The following is a 23,037-nucleotide window of genomic DNA, read 5'->3' on the forward strand; positions in this document are numbered from 1 at the left end:
ACCATGCATAGTGTCAACAGGACCTCAGTATGGCTATATATTGTGGGTACTGAAAAGCAAACAGAACCTTAGTAATACTAAATATTTATATTATGCCAGTGCCCAAAGGGCCCAACTGAGATTGGGGTGCTCTTGTACTGGGGGCTATTCCTTAACCTCACTAAGGTTTAATAAAAATTAAGACCAACATTTCCTAAGGGTTGACTACAATGGGAGCTGGAGTGATCCTGCACCTCTGAACAACCAGACCACTTACATAATGGTGATTAAATACAGATTTAGTGGGGTGCTGGTGGGGTCACCACCCACTATGACATGCAGCCCATGGTAATAGCAGCAGGTCTGTGGCTTGAAACCAGATTGATTGTCGTGACCCTTGGGCTGGTTGCATGCCTGGTGAAGTTTCTTCACTTTCATGCAGCACTGCTGTTGGCCCCTGTTGTATCCCTTTGCCTGCATCCCCCATGCAATCTGTTCGTAAATGCCCACATTTCTATGGCTGCTCCATAGCTATGCTTGCACAGCCTCTTCTCACAGGCCCAAGAGATCCAACACCTCCTGTCCACTTAAGGCAGGAGCACGTTTAGTGTGTGGAGCTGGCATGGTTGGTTGGGCAGTTACACACTATTAGGGAGCACTACTAGGTGTGTTTGCCAAGCTGGGCAATCAGGAAAAGGTGTTTCAAAACTACATGGGAGGATTTTAGGGATGGGGGGCTTCTGGTCTCTGTGACAGATTGTAACCAGAGCAGTCACTGTCACAGAGAATGGGGTGCTGTGTGCCAGCTGCTTGAGGACTGTTAGGGTCGACTGATATCATACAGTGTCTCCACTCGCACTGTTTACCTCAGGAAGTCAACCATGGCTCCACGCTGTTTGGGGAAGTGGTTTTACTATGTCACCATAACTAGTCATTTCTGTCGGCTGGAGACAAATTTCTGGATAGACACATGCACAAATAGGTCAATGCAAGGTGACATATGTTGACCCAACTTTGTAGTGTAGACCAAGCCTACAAGAGGAAAGGGACAGGGAGCGGGCAGCAAATCTGTATGTCTGAAGAGATATGGAAATGTGATCCTCAGCATACAAAATAAGACGAGGTATAAGCCACTTTCTTTGACCCCACTCATGCTGCTAGGCAGGGGTAATTTGGCAACCAATTGTCAAACTCAGGACAGAGACGGAGTTCTATAGGGATCAAAACTTTCCATTTGTTTTGCCCTCATTGTAATCTCCTAAATAGAAGCAGTTCCACTCCTTAGATGTGTGTGGGGGGGGGGGGGAGGGGAGCATTAAAACATAATCTTCACTAAACCAAGGAGCTTAGCTAAGGACGCTGTGCCTGAGAGAGGGCCATCTTGGAGCCGAACTCCAGCTACAGAGCTGTTCATCTACCTGTACCTATCTGGGTTCTTACAATTGCAACCCATCACCATGGTACACCTCTAACCCGATAGAACGCTGTCCTCGGGAGCCAAAAAATCGTATAGGTGAAACAGCGTTATATCGAACTTGCTTTGATCCGCCGGAGCGCGCAGCCCCGCCCCCCGGAGTACTGCTTTGCTGTGGTATATCTGAATTTGTGTTATATTGAGTCGCATTATATCTGGGTGGAGATGTATCTGAGCACCTATATTCAGTCTCCTAGCATTAATTTGTGAAAATATGAATTAGTATTATCATCTTTAATGATCCAACAATTTGGCTGCAGAATTCACCTATGAGTTTCTGAAACACTGTTTGGCAGTTTAAACCAATAAGCCTGTGTGTGCACGTATGCATGCATTTCCCTTCCCTCCAGGAAGAAAACAAAAAACCTCATGCATTTTCTTCAGTTCAGTATTTCATACAATTTCATAAGAATAAACAGAGAAGTTCCATGACTGCTGGAAAAACAGCTTTCTGGAATGTTAATGGTTTATATAAACACAGTGCACTCTAAAACTGTGCTCTGTAAACAACCTAACTACTCCCCCAAAGTTAATTTACATATTCTGTTTGAGTACAAGAGAAATGGAGATTTCTATTCCCTTCAGGAAATCAGATAGGAACACAGGAAGAAGGAAAATATCCCCTTCCGCCACAATGCCTTTGATTTACTTCCTATAATTTCTATACAAGGATGGAAGGTGCTTCTAATGAAATACTCAACAGTGGAAGCACAAGCACACAAACCACTAGGATTCTCTCCCCTTAGGAAATCCCTTAACACTCAAATATCAAAATAGGGCTTTACAGTACCCTCTCCCCCCCTTTTACAAAAGTATAAGATACTTTTTCAGTGTAGTGTTCAAGGAATTCATTTGAATTACTACTAAAAAGATCAGTGCACTAAATACCAGAGACCTTTAATGTCTATTCATGCATCTAAGGGCTATTACTCTCAGTAAATTCAAACTGCTCCCATTATAACAAGCTGTAATGTCTCCTCCTTCGAGAAGCTGGAGACAACTAGCTGCAGTATTATGTAGAAATCTAATGAGCAAACATCTTTGGATTATAAATAGGTTACTAGATTTTTCTTTTAATTTGGTGCCAGTTTTAAATTCCTATCATGTTTCCCGTATATCCTCTTAAAAGAAATTCAGCTTCTTCCATACATTTGTACATGCTATAGTACAGGTGTCCTCGTCAAGGATGAGGTCAGAGAAAGAGCACATTCTAATACCTATTAGCACTTTCCTGATGGCATTTATCTAAATTGCTCAGTAAAGATTCCTTTAAATGCTTCTGTAGTTCTGCTTACATTTTAAAGTTGATATAAGCTTGTTATAGTTCTATTATTAAAATTCACTGGGTAAGTCAGTGTCCTTCCTATTTCTACAAGACATCACTGTACATATGAGCGAATGACAAAGCTAATCAGTTTCTAGTCTGCAAAAACTAATTTCATTATCTATTATACTGAAATGGAACTGGCTCAATCAGTGCACACAGATGCTTTACCACTACTGATATGCCTCATCTGGAGAGAGCAAATCAAACTCCTATAATGAACCACTCTTCTGTCTCATGAAGGGGTCAAGTCCACAAGAACAAGGCCAGACCTGTCCTTGACAATCTTGAATATTCAGCCTGCTGTAAAGTGTGTGTATACAATTGATCTGCTTAAATTAGGTACTTTAAAGGGAGATTATGAATTTAAAAAAATAAAAATGGACCCTTCAAAACATGCATCATTGTACTGCTGTAGTGCCTAGGTGCCCCAGTCATGGACGAAGATGGAACTGCTGTTACTCTGGAGTGGGAGAAATGGACTCCCTCTGCACTAACCCTAATCAAGGCCCCCTATTGCTGCTCCCTGGCGTATGAGGAAGGAGATTCTGTGGGGCTGACTAGGACTGTCCTTGCACCAGTATGGACAGGAAACTAGAAATTAACTAACTTTTGATTGCATTTCTCTCTTACCCTGGGCAGGAACTTCCAAGGACATCAAAGAAAGGTAGATGAAATAGAGCTAACGATGCAGCAAGAACCTTGTTGCTAGGCAGAACAGTAAGGAGAGCTGAGAGGGAACATTAATATATTATGGTATGGTGCACAAAAAAATTCTGCTTGTACGTTGATTGCATATTTACCAGGTCTGAGAGAATCTTTCATTCAAGATAGTTGGATCTGAGAAACAGACACAGCATTGTAATATGCCTGTCACTGGAATTGTTTGTATGGGAAATAAATACTCCTCTTTTGGTCTGAATCTATAAGTTTCAGACCAGAACTTTACTCCTTTGTATCATTAATAGTTAAGACCTATTCAGTGGTCCCTGGTTTTGTGTGTGAGAGCAAGCGTGCACAGAGAATTATGGTCTCTTGCTGTTTTTCTAGCATTCTATTTGTTACCTAATACATTGTGTGTCTGGTTTACATTCACAGACATGTCCTGTGGTGAGAGACAGATTAAGCAGCTCTAGTGGTTCCCCTTTGGGTCACAGGACATAGGCTGAGACAGGCTGGCTTAGTTTTTTAAACATTGGCTTAACACCCAGAGAAAAGTGCTATTGCAGGATACCAGACTGTAGCTTAATCCCGATCTTGGCAACACTGAGTATTATATTATATCATATTTAGACCTAATAAGCATGATGTAATTTTCCATACTCATACTTTATCTTACAATTACATTGGAATTTTGTATTCACTCTTACTTTCCCAAAGATAGCTCTATTCAGTACAATGGAGCATTAGATATTATGCCCTTTGCTGGTTGTACTTTTATATTTAAAATTGATCATGAACATTAAAAAAAATTAAACCCTCTTTAAAAGGACCACTGAAGGGGGCAAAAAAAGAGTGACAAACATCAGAAGAACATAGTTGCAGACAAGGATCAGGTAGCTTGTTTGTAAATCCACTGAGAAATGCTAGTATGTTTCAATCTTAAAAAGGACTCTTTTGTGTTTCTTCTTTTAACTTATCTGTACACAATGCATCTCATGCAAAAAATTAAGACCTTGAAGTGATTTAACTGCTCTGCATTATTAGCACATGAAGTAGCCATACACCTTCCCTGAATCTCAAGCTAAACTAGGGGGCAGTGAGGTACTATCCAATTAGGAATTTGAAGGAATGGACAAAAATGTTGATTTTCATTATCTTTTCAAACACTTCTTATTTGTATTTTGTGGATTTTGAAAGATATGTGGAAAAATCATTGTTACATTAGAGCACTAACAGTTGTGGGAGTAAGAGTGGATTTAGTTATTGTCAGTGTGACGCCTTTTTATTGCTATTCCAGTTATAAAATTCCCAAATTAATAACTTTTTTAATGTTTTTGTACTGCTTGATCTGCAAAATCTGAAACTACCTTTCCCTGTACCTTGTGCCTCCTTTCCCAGTGTCCTCTCTGATTCTCCATCTCTCTTTGATCTATGTGGTAGAAGAAGTCCACGCCAACAACAATCTTTTAAGTCAGATGGAGACCCAACATGCTTGATTCTCAAACAGTACAATCCGTATCTACTCATAATAGATATTCCTACAGGCTTTACCAGACCCCTCCAACACTTCCCCTCCCAAAAATCCAAACCTCAGCATGAAAAGTAAAATAATCTTTTAATGTTTAATAAGACAATTCTTTCATGTCTCAAGATATTACATTGAATAATGAGAAAGATATTTAGTGTTACTAACTTATTTAACTACCACTATAACAATTCATCAAAATGGGAACAATCTGCCTCTTCTTCTGGAGATGCCTCTGCATTCATTATTCCTAGACTACCATAAAAATGCTACTCCATCCTTTTATAATGGGTTACCTCATCCAATCTGTACACTCTTTTTCACCCTCTATTATAGTAAACCATCCATGAACGAACACAGCTTCTAATAAGCAAACATAAGATGGAAAGTTTCAGAACTACAGACGCCCTAGAAACCTTTATCGTATTTGATTAGCCCCTCAGCCAGGAGCGTCCCTTTTCCTATTCATATTCCTTTCATTAAATTTTAACAGGAAAATTCAGTGGAAAAGTCTGCAACTTAATATTCTAACAGGAACACTGCTTTAGTATGGGAAGGACTTGCAACCACCCACCACCGAACGTGGTGGTATTTCAGAACCCAGAAAGAACAGACGGGAGACCTAAAATAGTCTTGGTTATTACCATTTTTACAGTTGCTTTTAAAGATCCTTTTTCTGAACTAGTTGTACTGTGCTTGAACCTCTGAAATATACTCTGGTAACAGTTTATTTCCAGAAACCTCCAAAAATAAAACCTTTTCTGGGGAAAAAATCCTCTTACATTTTTGCAAACAAAATCATCGTCACAATGACTTTGTGAAATATGTAAAGATTATCATCTCCCAATTTATAGATGGGGAAACAGACCCAGACAGGCTCATTGACTTCCCTGGGGCAATATAGCAAGTTGAGGCACATCTGGGATAATAAAAGTTTTGAGTCCCAGGCTTCTACTATGACAATTTGTCCCCCACTTATTAATGCTCCCCCTTACTATAGCCAAAGTGTAGCACAGATAACACCAGGGAAGACTTCCCTACAATGCCCCTTATTAATGTGCATCAATCTCCAAAGGTGAGAGGTTCAGCCTTCATAAACCACCTAATCCTTGGCCTCTCTACCAAGGTAGACAACTAGAATTCAAAATCCATACCATTTATGAAGTCTGATTTTAGCTTTTTTATTTAAAAAAAATGTAGATACCTCTACTCTAGGAATGCAACTCAGACCACCAACTCGCATTGTAGATTATCAAAGCACCCAGAGGGTAAAATTCTGTCTCCACCAACCCCGGGTTGTCATCTCTTGCAATTTTATCACAAGAATTGTAATATCTGATGTTTTTCTTAAATTTCCAGCCACATGCAGATGTGATTACATAGGAATCTCAGCTTTCATTTAAAGAAAAATAAGTTTTCTATCCCTCCAGGTTGCAGAGAATAGCTTGAAAACATGGCTAAAGGCTCAGAAACCAGAAAGCGCAAAGATTATTTCAAAAAAATCTCATTTTTTAAAAGTTTCTCTCTCGCTCTCTTTTTTTTTTTTTTTTTTTTTTTTAAGGCTTGACTTGTGATTTTTTTTTTTATCACTTGGGGGTAGAAATACTGCTGACCCAGGCTGGATTCAATATGGCAACATAAAAGTGAAAGGTTCTGTACCACATTGTCATCAGTTCCCTCTTTTGAATTTATATATCCAAAATTCTCCCACTTAAGGAAGCAGTGTACACTTAGTTGTCATTGATGTGGTTTGCAGAAGTAAGATACCTATTGAAAGCAGAGAGATAAGCTAATTTGACATCAGAATTTCTGGGCTGAACATAAATTTAAGTATGACAGTGGGGGAGTCAAACTGACTGTCACTTAGCCAAAGTTAATTCTATTTTATTGTTTTTTCTCGTGTGTCCATCCAGTCACCATTGTGCCAAAAATGCCAAGAGCAAAAACTGAAAACCTATTCTGACTTCCTTGTGCATCCCAGCAATTTTTAAATGTGAAAAATTAGCAGGTCATTATGAGTGCAGGTAGCAGAATGACTGAAAACTAGATCCAGTGAAAAAGCACCACCCGGGGAAGGAGTCTGCTCAGACCTTGGATAGAAGACAACAAAAAAGGTGCAATCTTCATCACCGCTTGAAAGGAGACAGAACCACCTTCTCCCCTACAGCAGTAACATACTATGCAGGCATATGGCCAGGTCAGGTCTACATTTGGAGGGCTTTGCCTGTATAGGTATACTGGCACACCATATGGCAAAGTGTTCCTAGTGCAGATACAACTTATACCAGTAAAGCTGCAAAGCTGCATCAGTCACAAATTACACCCCTAAGCAACATAGCTGTGCCAGAAAAAGTTTGCAGTGTAGGGCTACCTTGAGTCAGAAAGCACTTAAACATCCTCGTCCTCCAAATGTTTATAATAATTTGTTTATTTCGTTCACTCAGAGGAAATTAACCTAAGGATATGGACAGATTGTGAGAGACTGTATAAAATTTGCTATTCCCCCGCCTATGTTAAAATTACATTCCATGTAAGAAAAATTGATAGACTAACTCAGGAATGATTTGTTTCCATTATTACAAATCATATGACCTGAGTTTAGCCAGAAATCAGCAGCAGACACATCTAAATTAAAAAGAAAAGAAAAGAAAAGAATTGCGAATTTCAAGCATCTGTTGAGCAATGACATGTAATAAAAATATCCTTTAAAACAACAACAACCCTAGGTTGAAGTTTTGGTGGCAGAAGTAACTAGGAAGCATTCTTCATAAGAGCCAAAGTGGAACGGCGGTTTATTTGGCAGCTTGCCCCCTGGAGCCAAGCATTTCCCCATTCATGTTTATTCGGAACAGTACTGAAAATCTTAAATCTCGAGAAAGACAGTAGATTAGTGAGGGAACAGTTTTTCTTTGCAGAAGCCAATCTGATTAGACTCTCGTATCACTATCTTCCTGTTTGTTATTTATTATTTGTAAAACCTAGACCTCAGCTAAGGTCAGAGCCTCATAGTCCCAGGTGCTGTAAAAATACCACATTAAGAGGCAGTCCCTACCATGAAGAGGGCTAGTGGAAACAGAGCCACAGAGAGGTGAGGTGAGTTGCTCAATGTCACCATCACAGGTCGGTATCAGAGCTGGGAACAGAACCCAAATATCAAGGCCCAGCCTAGTGGCCCCTATTTTATTCTATTTTAATAACTACTTTATCTATTGTTTCAATCAATTTACCTTTACAGAAGGAAGGACTACTGGATCTGTAATTCCCTAGATCCAAGCATCTTTTCATATATAGGTATAACATTCATTACCCTTTTCGTTCGTTGGTAGAGTAGCTGACTTTAATAAGACACAATGTAAGCAACTCAACCACTTAATTTAATTCCTTCAGAACTTTTGGTTATACACTATCTGAGCCTGGTTAACAGATTAAACTGGAGAAAGAATCACTTATTTATTGATACAACAACTGATCTTCACTAATCACTGTTGAAAGTAATCATTGACACAATTTACACTGAATATTTTCAAACACAGCTGTAGTCATGTGTGTTTGTGTGGAGGTGGGGAATATGAATTAAGGGTATTTCACTGAGTCAAATTAACATTGCAGAAGAATTTAGGGGTTTCTTATGAGAATTTAACTGATGGTCCAGTGGAATTTGGTTTGACTATCATTTGCTACAGAGACTGTGTAAAGTTATTTTTGCCATGTATCTGTCAAAACAAATTAAAAATATGACATGTTGTAATCTCATGCAAATTTTGCAAAGGACTCAGTTCAATGAAGCAAAGTTTTCAAAAAAGCAGTTTCTGGCCCTTTAAATAAATTTAATAAGACTCCAAAACCAAGGACAAGGATTCTCCTCTGGACACATCAAATTCTAAGCATGGCTAAATGATCTGCATTCCAAGTTGGCAAGGGTGTGGGACCTAAAGTTAAGAAGACATAATGTCTTCTTTTTGTTCACTACTGTTACAGCTTGCAGAGACTTGCCATGGTGTTCCACTTTGTTTCTCTCCCAGCTGCTCTGCCATTCCTGGGCATGAAACCAGCTACAGGAGTTCAGCAACTAGGAAAACAAACAGGAGTACAGCAAAGGAGTCACAGGCAGGGCCGGCTCTAGGCACCAGCAAAACAAGCTGGTGCTTGGGGCGGCACATTTTTAGAGGCGGCATGGCCGGCTCCAGAATGCCGCCCCTAAAAATGTGCTCCTGCCGCCCTAGCTCACCTCCGCTGCTGCTGCCACAGCGCGCGAAACAGCTGATTCGCGCGCCGCTACTCACCCTCCCTCCCAGGCTCTCAAACCTGGCTCGCGGCGGCTCGGGGTCTCCCCCTCCCTCCCTGGCTCTCAAACCTGGGAGGGAGGGGGAGATCCCGAGCGGCTGTTTCGCGCGCTGCTGCTCCCCCTCCCTCCCAGGCTTGAGAGCCTGGGGAGAGGAGGCAAGGCTGGGGATTTGGGGAAGGGGCTGAGTTGAGGCGGGGCTGGGGTAATTAAAGAACGGGGGGGGGGGGGAGGGGGGGCCAAAATTGTTTTTGCTTTGGGCAGCAAAAATCCTAGAGCCGGCCCTTGTCACAGGACAAAATCTAGTAACAGAGTAGTAGGTCAAGACCAAACCTCCTGCCAACCACATGCCACAACAGCATTTATCTGGGCATAAATCCTCTTTTGAACGAAAGTCTTCAACTGATTAGCATATTATCAGCAGAAATTTAAGTCTCCACAATGAAAATAAATGACACAAGACAGACTATCACAAGCTGCTGCTGCTCACATCTTTCAAAACTGCTTTTTCAGATATCACAACAATGGGGCCTGGTTTAAGAACCTAAACTGAGTGGGGTATTAGTTGGTATGCAACAGACCACCAAATCACACTAGGAACAGGATGACCGACTCTTTATGCACCTATATGTAATGTGTAGGAAAAAAAGCTGCAATATCATGGGGGACTTCAGTTTGAGTGACATTCAGGCAGTACTAAAACATCTTTGGAATTTCTAAATATTATAGGTGGCAATTTTCTATCTCACGAAGTGTTGCATCCAACTTGGGGGAAAATATACATTAGGCCTCATCTTGACAGAAAAAGAGGAACAAATCACAGAACTAAAAAATAATAGTAGCTCAGGAAAAAGTGATCATGACTGGATCACATTTATGATGTATAAACAGAATAAAGTCCAGATCAGTGACATATATACTTGGTCTTTTAAAAGGGACAGTTTAACAGAGCTGAAAACAATTATGAGCCGAATCAGCTGGGAGGAAGAATTTAATCAGAAAATGTGAATGATAATCGGGAATTGTTTAAGAACACTTTACTAGAGGACTAAAATGCCACAATTGAGGAAGAAGGCCGTGCTGGTTAAAAAAACAACCTGGTTTGGAGGGGAAGCTAAGGCAGCTATAAAAAAATAATATATAATAATGATAAAAAGGGGAAGTTGATAGTAATGAATATAAATCAGAAGCTAGGAGATGCAGAAAGCTAACAAGGGAAGCAAAAGGACACAAGGAGAAATCTATTGCCACTACAGTTAAGGACTATAGGGAGGAGTTTTTTTAAAGAATATTATGAACAAAAAGAATCCTAACAATGGTATTGGTCCATTACTAAATGAAAAGGCACATTTATCAATAATAATAATGCTGAAAAGGCGGAAGTGTTGAATAAATATTTCTGTATTGGGGGGGGGAGGGCAGAACAGATAATGTATTCATATCATATGATAGTACTCTTTACATGCCAGTAGCATCTCAGGAGGATGTTAATCAGAAGCAGTTTTAAAAGAGCTGGCTAAGGAACTCGCTGGACCACTAATGTTGTTTTTCAATAAGTCTTGGAACACCAGAAAAATTCCAGAAGACTGCAAGAAAACGAATGTGCCAATATTTAGAGAGGGTAAATGGGATGTCACAGGTTATGACAGGCCTGTCAGTCTCACATCGATCCCAGGCAAGATATCAGAGCAGCTGTATGGGGACTCAGTTAATAAAGTATTAAAGGAAGGCAATACAATTAATGCCAATCAACTTAGGTTTCTGAAAAACAGATCCTGTCAAACTAAGTTGATTTTTTTATGGATTACAAATTTTGCTGAAAAAGTGGTGATGTAACATATTTAGACTTCTGTAAGGCATTTGACTTGGTACGGCACGACATTTTGATTAAAAACTAGAAAGATATAAAATGGATTAAAAGATGGCTGCCTGAAAGGTCTCAAAATGAAACTGTAAGTGGGGAATCATCATCAAACGGGTGTGTTTCTAGTGAGGTCCTGCTGGTATTGGTTCTTGGCCCTACATTATTTAACATTTTTATTAATATCTGGAAGAAAACATAAAATCATCACTGACAAAGTTTTCAGATGACACAAAAACTGAGGGAGCGTTAAATAATGAAAAGGTCCAGGTCACTGATACAGAGCAGTCTGGATCACTTGGTAAACTGGGCTCAGACCAACACTATGTGTTTTAATACGGCTAAACATAAATGTATATATCTAGGAATAGGGTGACCAGACAGCAAGTGTGAAAAATAGGGACGGGGGTGGGGTAATAGGACCCTATATACGAAAAAGACCCAAAAATTGGGACTGTCCCTATAAAATTGGGACATCTGGTCACCCTACCTAGGAACAAAGAGTATAGGCCATACTTACAGAATAGGGAATCCTATCCTGGGAAGCAGGGACTCAGAAAAAGATTTGGGGGTGCAAACTGATGAGAACCATGTTGGAATACTGGGTTCAGTTGTATTGTCCACAGTTCAAGAAGGATGTTGATAAATTGGAACGGGTTCAGAGAATAGTCACAAGAATGATTAAAGGATTAGAAACATACCTTATAGTGATGGGCTCAAAGAGCTCACTCTATTTAGCTTAACAAAGAGTGGGTTAAGTGGTGACTTGACTATAGTTTATAAGTATGTAGATGGGAAACAAATATTTAATAGGCTCTTCAGTCGAGCAGAGAAAGGTATAACATGAGCCGAGCTGAACTGGAAGCCAGACAAATTCAGACTGGAAATAAGGCATAAATTGTTAACAGTGAGAGTAATTAACCATTGGAACAATTTACTAAGGGTTATGAGGGCTTCTCCATCACTGGCAATTATTAAATCAAGTTTTGATGTTTTTCTAAAAGACCTACTCTAAGAATTATTGTTGGGAAGTTCTATGTCCTTTGTTATACAGGAGGTCAGACTAGACAATCACAATGGTCCCTTCTAGCCTTGGAGTCTATGAACTGAATGGAAGTTCCCCCCAAAGGCTCTTATTGCAAATGGGCTTGTCTTCAAAACTCAAAAGTGCTGCTTCTTTGTCAGCTCCTAGAAGTCACATTCAGAGCAATCCAGTGAACAGCTAGCCATCTTTAGAGGTTTTTCTCCCAATCCAAGAAGCCAGAGAAAATGTCTCAATGAATCTAGTTTAGGACACCCTCAATTAATTGAGCTGGCAACAAGAACTTCTTTCCTGCCCCTTACTTGTAATTATGAATATGCATAAAATTAACTGTATGGCATTAACTGCATGGCATACATAAATAAGCATACAGAAAACATTAAAATAACAAACTGCTCGCAGTTTTCTAAAGGGATTGAGAGATCAGGTGATGTGCGGCTCCTGAAAAAGCAGCAATGTTTTAAAGTTGAGCTTTTTTCAAAAATGTGAATTCATTCATGACCTAACCTTTAAGGATTAAATAGCTCAGACTACACAGAATATAGCTGTTTCAAACAAAAAACAGTGCAATATTTCTTGTGTAGGAAGCTCTCTTAATAAGGTTATTAGAGAGACAAGGTAGGGGAGGTAATACCTTTTACTGGACCAACTTCTGTTGGTGAGAGAGAGAAGCTTTTGAGCTTACACAGAACTCTCCTTCGGGTCAGGTCTGAATGAGAGCTCTGTGTAAACTCAAAAGCTTGTCTCTCTCACCAATGGAAGTTGGTCCCATAAAAGATATTACCTCACCCCACCTTGTCTCTCTAATATCCTGGGACTGACACAGCTACAACAACACAGCAAACATTAATAAGGTTATCTACAGCATAAAGCTGGTAAATCTTAGCTCTAGACTAAATTATAGAGCCATTCTAAATGCATGCAGTTACTATAAAAGGCAAAATGAAGGGTTCTTGGAAGCTGTTCTATAGAACAAAACCCTGTGTGGGTTTGAAGATAAGAGACTGATTTCAAAGGTAAATGTAAGCATTATTTATGGACAAGATTTTTTTTTTCATTTAAATTTCAACAACTTTTAAATGAGTGGATCATATTAATCCATACAATCCTTTCTCAATATTGGTGTGGAGCTGCACATGGTGTAAAATCACATCTGAATTGTTGAGTTTTACAGTGGGTCAAATATTCTCTTCAAATGGCCTCCTAAATAGCATCAGCAAAAATTTGTGCACAAAAATGTCAATTTGCACCTGAAAACACTGCTCTCCTATTCAGTAGCATTTAATTAGTGTCAACACCACCTGTAAACCAGAGGCAAAATGCCTTACTTGAATGCTAATATCAGAAAGTCAGATGCAATATATATCTCAGATACAACAAAATCTGCTGAATTATCAGTCCGAGAAGCTGACGGTATACAGAAATTTTTGGAAGAATTCTCCTAAACAATTCTAGCTTTAAGATATGATCGGTAATTCTTGTAATACTGTTGGGATGGGCATGATATAAGAACGTAGAAGAAATAGATCAGATCTCCAAGTCTCCAAACTGGATCTTGGTTCAAAAGATGCCCATCTGCTCCTGCTAAATTAGTCCCACCTGAAGTGAGAATTGTATTTCTCATCTCAATTGTTTCCATGTAGTGCCTAATAAAATCTAAAGAAATCTGCATACTCTGGAGATAGCAGGACTGGTTGAGTGATGTAGGTTGCACTAGGAAGTGCTGGACCACCAGAAAGGTGGTGTTCAGGGGAGCTATAAGTAGGAGGAACTAATGAATTTGTTAAGGGAAATTCAAGGTTGACAGGCTCAAAATTTATTCCCCAATTTAAAAATGACATTTTCTATCTTAAAATGTCCCCTGACAGTAACACATTAAGATGGCTCCTATATATCTACTCAAAGCACAACACATTAGTGATTGGGGGGAACTAAGACTGGGACTGTAGCTCCGACCCCCACTTCTGAACCAATAGGGATTGGAAGTGAAATAGCTTAACATTCCTCTCTAAAAGCTATTATAGCTAACTCGAACAGAATTAATGGATTCCAGGGAGAGCAAATTCCAGCCCTCTTCAATAAAACTGCAATAACCTGCTGAGTTTGTTGGGATCATAGCTATTCATATGACCTTACATTTAGTTTTACCTCAATATCTGAGAGCAGGTATGGGACTAAAATTGTACTCAAGTACAGTAACCCTGTCAATTTCATTGTGACTCAAAGAACAGAGCCATCAGGGAGAGTAAAGATTCAGTGCAATATAGATAAGCAGCATGCATACATGTGAATGTGCATATGTGCAACCGCAAATGGCTGCTCCTCGCAAGCTTAACAGCTGTCATTTTCAATCTCATTCTCCGGGTTGAAGGTTTTCTCCCCCATTATCCAGGGGAATTTTGAAATAGATATATTTTATGGGAGGGTCAAATATCTAGAAACGAGAGATCTATTTTCATACAAATTACCTCAGTTTTAACAATGAAGGGAACACATATACAGAAATGATCGGATAGATAAGTAGAAATGTTGCAAAGGAAAACAGTTTTCAAAGTTTTCAGTGGGGCATCACCAGATCTTCAAGCTACTGTTTCAGCAAACACACACAATGATGTTTCTAATTACAATGCAGTAATAATTCAGTGAATGGGCACACAGAACACAGATAATTTAACGCTTTATTATAAATCAACCATGACTCAGACCAAAAATAACCACTGATATACCCCCTGGTGATAAGAGTCCAGGGTAATTGACAAAAGATTATTTATCTCAGTCTAACAGGCATATGGACAAGGTGGCCATGGGATGGAGACCAACATGCAATATCTGTCTTGGAGCTTTATGGTTGGGGTAACAAAAATGAGCCCTAGGTTACCCATACATACTAGAGGGGGATGAATATCTTAGTTTCTAGGGAATGAACTGGAGACACCTCTCTGCTGTTATCTAAGCCAGGAGAAAAGAAAGACTACTCTTCTTGTAGGCATGAAGCAGTCCCAGCTGAAGAGCTGGGCGCACCCTCAGTCTGCTCTGATCAGTACAGGAGAAGGGGCAGCAGTTGGTGGCCAGAGGTATCACCTTCGCTACTAATCACAGTGCTAAGTCTGGTACCAAAACCATCAGTGCCAGACAGGATCTTTGTACCAAGTACTCTGATGCTGTAGGTAGGCAAATGGAGGACATCAGTACTGGGGGCCTTGGTGCAGAGGTGTCAGTAACAGGTGATTTCCTAGGGACCAACAAAGTTGGTATAGAGCAATGGTCACCAACTGGTTGATTTAAATTGACTGGTCGATCCTAGAGGATCTCCCAGTCAATCGCGATCTCTGGTGGTGTACCGTGGCTGCTGCTAAAGCAGGCTCCCTGCCTGTCCCGGCGCCATGCCACTCCCAGAAGTGGCCAGCGCGACCCTGTGGGCATAGAGGGGCAGGGGTCTCCCTCCATGCGCAGCTCCTGCCTGCAAGCACCGCCCCCACAGCTCCCATTGGCCGGGAACAGCCCCTTCCAGGAGTGGCATGGAGCCTGCCTTAGCCTTGCTGCGCTGCCAACCGGGAGCCGCCCAAAGTAAGGGCTGCCCGGTGGGAGGCCGCACCCCAACCCCCAGCCCCATCCCAGAGCCAGCACCCCTCACCCCCTCCTGCACCCCAATCCTCTGCCCCAGGCTCAGTCCAGAGCCCCCTCGCATACTCCAAAGCCCTCAGCCCCAGCCCAAAGCATGCACCCCCTCCCGAACCCCAACCCCAGCCAGGTGAAAGAGAGTGAGGGTGGGGAAGAGTGAACAACGGGGGAGAGGGGAGAGGCTTTGGGGAATGGGGGGTCTCGGGAAAGGGGCAGTGTAGATCCTGGGTTGCCTTTAAATTCAAAAAGTGATCTTGGGTGTAAAAAGGTTGGAGACCACTGGTTTAGAGGCATAGTGACCAGTGTCTGAATGGATGCCAGAGGCCTTGAGCTACCTTTTTCTGAGGCAATTTGAGGGTATTTATGCCTTCTTGAGGAAGGACCCAGTGAAGGAGACTTGGATTTCTTCCTTTTAGGAGTTTGGTGGTATTTTCTACCCCATGCCCAAGGATATGGAATCTTTAGAAGCAGCTGTCTCAGATCTGCAAATTGAGGAGCCAACAGAGCATTTTTTTGAGGATGAGTGCTCAGGAATTTCAGTCCCAGACACTCCAGTGTCTGAAGAGGGATGCACTGACTTATCCAGAAGAAACATCTTCAAACAAGACTCGCTAGCTCTTTCAATTTTTCTTTAAGAAAGATTTATATATGGCACAACTATCTTTTAAGTGCCCTTCACCAAGACACAATACCCATCTGATGTGTCCACCTTTAAGAAGCATTACTGCCTTGCACAAAGGACAATTTTTAAGGCCTGGATATTTATGTTTGGTCATAACAACTGGTCCAATACCTGGGCACTCTCAAAAGCAAGAAAGAAAATGTTTCTTCTTCTAATATGAAGTAAGGAAATGCTATCAGAGCTAACCCTAATGACTGACTGACTGCTAGGTAGCTATCTATTTATAATATAAGAACAGACCACACAGCAAGTGAAGCTCAGACACTGCGAGTTCTGACTCCTAGCCACAGGCAGAGAGAAGGACCTGAGCAAAGGTTGGAATCCCCCCAGAGTTGGCCACTCTTTATGCCGTTTGATGGGAGGCATGCGGACACTCAGGGGACAGGGAAACTCAAGTTTATAGGGTGCATGCACATCAACAGTGGAATATATAAAAACAAGAACTTGAACTATGTATTTCTGTTCACCAGTTGCACAGTTTTTATCAGTTTCTGAAAATCACTTATTTAAAAAGTCATTCATGCCCATCCAGTATCCCTGACCTGCATTATTATGCAAAAGTCTTAGATGTCATCCCCTGGGGCAGTGTCTTGCCCAAGAGTATCAGACAGCACATTGGAAGTAACTTTTGGGCCAGTCAAAGAGAAGAATGATGGGATGTGAAGGGAAACCCACCCATTCCTGGTTACGCCAAAGCATAAAATAAGAAGCCAGGATGCAAACAGACTGAAGAAATGACTCATAGGAGTCCTCTATGGGGGACCTTCCACTGGTCTCAAAAATAAATTATTCCAAGGTTGATACAGTTGCTTAGAATCTCATTGAAAGTCTTCAACAGGTGTCTATATAGAATGATACTCTGAGATGAACAAGTATAGACTACCATTTAAATCATTAAACACTGCACCTACAACACTCAGTGTCATATGATTTTGATATGAGGGCATGTAGCATTCCATTATCCATAAGCCATTAAAATGGTCACACATCCCCACAAAACCATTTGTAATATCTGCAAGAATGTAAAGAGTGCAAAGGCTGTGGTAGGGTGAACAAGCTTAGTCAATCGCCTGGAGACATTCTTCCACACCAACTTTTCCTATATTTATTTATATTTAAAGGGTCTAAAAGAGACAGAACTCATCAAAGCTAAGTGTATTGTGGCGCTCGCAGCTAGCTGAGCTCAGGCCACAACCTCAAGACAGTGTTAAGTGTCCCAATGCACATGTCTGTTAAATGTTAATGTTATTGCCTACATTTGTCTGGATCCCACTGAATGCTATTTACATTGTATATATACCGGTTTGATGTGTACTAGTGCAGGGGTTCCTAAACTGGGGGTTGGAACCTCTCATGGGGTTACAAGGTCATTACAAGGGGGGGTCGCGAGCTATTAACCTCCACCCCAAACCCCACTTGCCTCCAGAATTTATAATGGTGTTTAATCACCCTGATATCTGCTGGGAGAGCAATACAGCGGTGCACAGACAATCCAGGAAGTTTTTGGAAAGTGTAGGGGACAATTTCCTGGTGCAAGTGCTGAAGGAACCAACTAGGGGCAGAGCTCTTCTAGACCGGCTGCTCACAAACCAGGAAGAATTAGTAGGGGAAGCAAAAGTGGATGGGAACCTGGGAGGCAGTGACCATCAGATGGTCGAGTTCAGGATCCTGACACAAGAAAGAAAGGAGAGCAGCAGAATACGGACCCTGGACTTCAGAAAAGCAGACTTTGACTCCCTCAGGGAACTGATGGGCAGGATCCCCTGGGAGAATAACATGAGGGGGAAAGGAATCCAGGAGAGCTGGCTGTATTTTAAAGACTCCTTACTGAGTTTGCAGGAAAAAAACATCCCGATGTGTAGAACGAATAGTAAATATGGCAGGCGACCAGCTTGGTTAAACAGTGAAATCCTTGCTGATCTTAAACACAAAAAAGAAGCTTACAAGAAGTGGAAGATTGGACAAATGACCAGGGAGGAGTATAAAAATATTGCTCAGGCATGCAGGAGTGAAATCAGGAAGGCCAAATCACACTTGGAGTTGCAGCTAGCAAGAGATGTTAAGAGTAACAAGAAGGATTTCTTCAGGTATGTTCACAACAAGAAGAAAGTCAAGGAAAGTGTGGGCCCCTTACTGAATGAGGGAGGCAACCTAGTGACAGAGGATGTGGAAAAAGCTAATGTACTCAATTATTTTTTTGCCTCTGTCTTCACGAAGGTGGTCAGCTCCCAGACTAATGCACTGGGCAGCACAGCATGGGGAGGAGGTAACCAGCCCTCTGTGGAGAAAGAAGTGGTTCGGGACTATTTAGAAAAGCTGGACGAGCACAAGTCCATGGGGCCGGATGCGCTGAATCCGAGGGTGCTAAAGGAGTTGGCGAATGTGATTGCAGAGCCATTGGCCATTATCTTTGAAAACTCACGGCGATCAGGGGAGGTCCCGGATGCCTGGAAAAAGGCTAATGTAGTGCCCATCTTTAAAAAAGGGAAGAAGGAGGATCCAGGGAACTACAGCCAGTCAGCCTCACCTCAGTCCCTGGAAAAATCATGGAGCAGGTTCTCAAGGAATCAATTCTGAAGCACTTAGTGGAGAGGAAAGTGATCAGGAACAGTCAGCATGGATTCACCAAGGGCAAGTCATGCCTGACTAACCTAATTGCCTTCAATGAGAAGACAACTGGGTCTGTGGATGAGGGGAAAGCAGTGGATGTGTTATTCCTTGACTTTAGCAAAGCTTTTGATACGGTCTCCCACAGTATTCAAAGTATGTATTAGCATTTAGATGAAGAATTACTTAATGCATGAAAACTAGTGAAATACTAATGTTATTGTCTTTATCTATCTGAAACTTTTTGATTTATGTTGTAAACTACCTATAAATCATCTTAGTAGTCTGAATGACTGTTAGCAAATGTATCATCTTTGGACGGCCTAGTGAATGTTAAGCAACGAAGATCACAGATTGTCTGCATTTGCTATTCATCAAAGCCCACATGGTGAAGACCCCTGTCATTTTGCTAGCCTGTTTCAGCTATAAAAGCAAAGCCTTGGGAGTGATCCTTACCTCTGATCCATCTGAACACTAACAGGGAGGTTCCAGATGCCAGACAGAGGTCCCCAAAAGTCATTTTTGGGAAGCCCTGAGAGAATTTATAAAACTCCATGACACTGGCAGATTGCTATATCTCTGCTTTTATTTTGAATCAATAAACTCTAATTCACCTGTAATGTATTTTACCTGCTTTAAACCTTGCTATAACTCTCATATCTTTTTCTTAATTAATAGATCATTATTTTTAGTTTAGTAAAGGATTGGCTACAGCATTGTCTTTGGTGAGATCTGGAGTATATTTTGACCTGAGGTAAGTGACTGGCTCTTTGGGGCTGGAAGTAACCTAATGTGTGGTGAATTTTGGTTTTAATAACCTTTCATCATAAAGTCCAGTTTGTCTGTGTGGTAAAGAGAAGCTAGAGAGCATAAGGGGACTGTCTGTGACTCCATGGTAAATTTAATACAGTGATCCATAAGTATACTTTTGTTACTGGCTTGGCGAAATCTAATGATAGAATATACCACCCGTCTGGGGTGTCTGCCCTGGCTTCTAACAGTCTGACCTGAGTTTGACATTCTTAGCAGTGAGCCACTCCTGGCACCATGACATGTATATTTCACGCTCTCACACCAGAGCACTGAAAACCATGTTAATATTCCTCCAGTTTAATATAAAACATCACGTACCTCTCCAAGTTTGTATGGTAAAATAAGCTTCTCTCCCACCGTCACTGTCTTTCTGGTAACCAGGGCTTCAAACAGCATCTCTTCTTTTACCTAATAAAACAAAAATACCAGTGTTAATCAATAATTCTAGGAGAAAACAAAAAGGGCCACAAGTCTGGCAGCTACTGAAAAACCAGTGTATGCTCCATGAGATGTTACAAGGCCAGTATAACTCTGTACATAGAGCTAGTATTAGAAAGTGGCACAACAGCATGTTTGAGAGCCCAATTTTCTACATTACATCTAGTAATTTCTAGTGCTTTTCCAGTGGTTCAACTTGACAGTGTTTGTAGCCTGGTTGGTTTCTCCCTCCCTCCCCCTGCCCCCCCCCCCTTTTTTTTTTGCAGTTTGTTTAGAAAAAACAACTTTCTAGTGTGAGCAGGATGGGTCACAATTACCGTACAAAGTAGCAAACTAGCACAGACACTTTAAAAGAGAGGCACTTAGTACAATGCATTGGATTTGACAAGCTCCCATCGAGATAGCATGAATGCTACATACAGAGAGAAAGTAATGACTGAAAATGCCTGCTACTCTACAGACTGAATAAACATCTGAACATAGGCAATTTTTGGTGGGGGACAGGGGAGAGAAGGCTTGGAAGAAGAAGGGGAAACAGGGAGATCCTTTTCAACTGCAAAAGAACAGCTGGTACTCACAGAAGGAGCATATTTTTAACAAGGTGACAATCATTCTGCCAATCAGCAACATTAGAAACTGGTTTGAAATACAATTAGATGTATAAACCAGACACTATGGCAAATGAGTGATTACCGCCAATGAAGAACTGCAACTACCAGCATGGACACAGCCCTATAGTGGGCTCTCAGGGTTCCAGGAGTGATATCCCTACCACAGTCTTACAATACTCCTCTATACTTACATCATATGAACTGTTAGGGGAAAGGGCCACATTCTGAAAGATTAAAGTCCCTTTTTCATTAATATTCTCTGAAGGCATTTCATTCAGGGTGGATAAAAATCAATGATTTAAAAAAAATCAGATTTTTTTTATTAAATTGGAATTTTTTGATAAAATGCTTTTTGATAGTTTTAATTAAGATAGATTATAGCTCAAAGATATCTCATCATGGAATAGGGATTATAAATTCTAATTCTATAGTATGAGACAATATATTCATGTAATGTTTAAGAAAACTTTCGCAAATGAGTTCCAATAGTTCATGGATTAGGAACCCAATCTTATGGGGTGCCAGGGGCTTCTGTATAGGTTAATCTTTCTAGCTACCCAATGGGACTCAGTGCTCAGTCTAGAACAGGGGTGGGCAAACTTTTGGTCCTGAGGGCCGCATCAAGTTTCGTAAATTGTATGGAGAGCCGGGGGGTTGTGGCCCAGCCCCCACCTCCTATCTCCTCCCCCTCCCCCCTTCCCGGTCTAGAAGATACCATCAGAGATGTTTAGTTTTGCAGTTCTCAAACTGTGGATTTGTGTCTCTAGAGATAACATGCTTGTTAACAGCAAAAATGTTTTAAATAAATAAATATATAGCGATGAGAAATAACAGACCTCAACCCTATTGTCCCTCTGCAAATTTGTGTACACAGAGTCAATCCCTTACCTCTCTCTAAAAGTGCAAAGTTTCAAAAAGTTCAATGAATATAAGATTGTTGGGGGCAGAATAGATCTGGACAAGGAGAAGAAGTCTGGAGATAAATGTGAGAAGGAAAGGACAGGCAATAGAAACAAAAGTGAAACTGTTTGAGCAGCATATTCCAGAAGTCTTCAGGTCTTTGAGTGTAGCCTTCATTGATTTGAGATCTACCATACCATTCTCTCACTAGAAGGTAAAACCTATAATGGCAGAAGGTCGTAAAAGAGACCCAGTTTGGGTCTCCTCTATCTCATCTATCTCTGAGTTGTGAAGAATATGTATTAAGGTTATAACAACCAACAACAATGCGCTTTTATGTAGAAATCCATGATTAAATTGAGTCTTCCTGACTAGTGATTTCAATCAAATCCTCCCTGATTTCATTCTATTTGGGTACAGTCCACCTCCCCCTATGATAGCACCTGTATAAAATTCCATTTGTGTCCTGTTATAACAACAATCCCTCAGGCTACTAGAATAAAATGAAAAATAAAAAATAGGCATGAAAAATATAGTCAACCATTTTCTCATGGCCATAATCTCATTCCAATGTCAGATAAGAAACAAGAACTGTTTCATGTGGATTTCACTCGTGAGAGCATTTGAACCCGGATTCATATTCACAGGTCAATATTAACATGGTCTGTTTTGAACAGCTGAATATTTTACCAGCACTGTTCATGTTGTTATCATACCTGATTTGTTGTTCAGGTATATTATGTACACTGCACCTGCGCAAAACACCCATAATGAAAATTGGAAGTCCAAGTTCTATGTCTGGGAAGCTTTCAGCAATATCTGAATGAGTTTCAACTGAGCCCAGGTCAAGTTTTGAGTGTTCCTAGGCAAAATTATGGTTTTAGGTAGAAACTATGCAGACTTTGATGGTTTAAGTCCAATTTTGTTTTGAGTTATTGGGTTTGTTTAACCCAAAAATCAGTATTGTGAAACCATGAAAACAAAACACTGAGCTTTATACAGCTCTTAGTTATGGCACAGTCCAGTGCAAATCATCATTATTCATTTGTAACACATCCACAATCCATATGATTTGAACACTCATTCTCCCATCAGGAACCCCATCAGCATGGAACTTCATTTGTTTTTTGAAGCCATCCATTTTTAAATGCACATGTCACCTCAGGATGGGATGCAGAGATAAAGTTTCTTGGCATCTTAAATGACTGCTTCTTG

At 40.8% G+C, this 23,037-nt stretch overlaps 1 protein-coding gene across 19 annotated transcripts in view; it reads right to left on the minus strand.

The window, feature by feature from the left end:
* Positions 1-23,037, minus strand: part of MYO9A (myosin IXA) — a 475,076-nt gene that overhangs the window by 175,429 nt on the left and 276,610 nt on the right. For all 19 annotated transcript variants that reach the window (XM_065558506.1, XM_065558508.1, XM_024103989.3 and 16 more), the window contains one exon: positions 20,192-20,281. In XM_065558506.1, coding sequence (XP_065414578.1) covers positions 20,192-20,281 — 90 coding nt within the window. The remainder of the gene's footprint in view (positions 1-20,191; positions 20,282-23,037) is intronic.

The sequence above is a fragment of the Chrysemys picta genome, chromosome 10 (assembly GCF_011386835.1).
Source record: "Chrysemys picta bellii isolate R12L10 chromosome 10, ASM1138683v2, whole genome shotgun sequence".
Lineage (NCBI taxonomy): Eukaryota > Metazoa > Chordata > Testudines > Emydidae > Chrysemys > Chrysemys picta.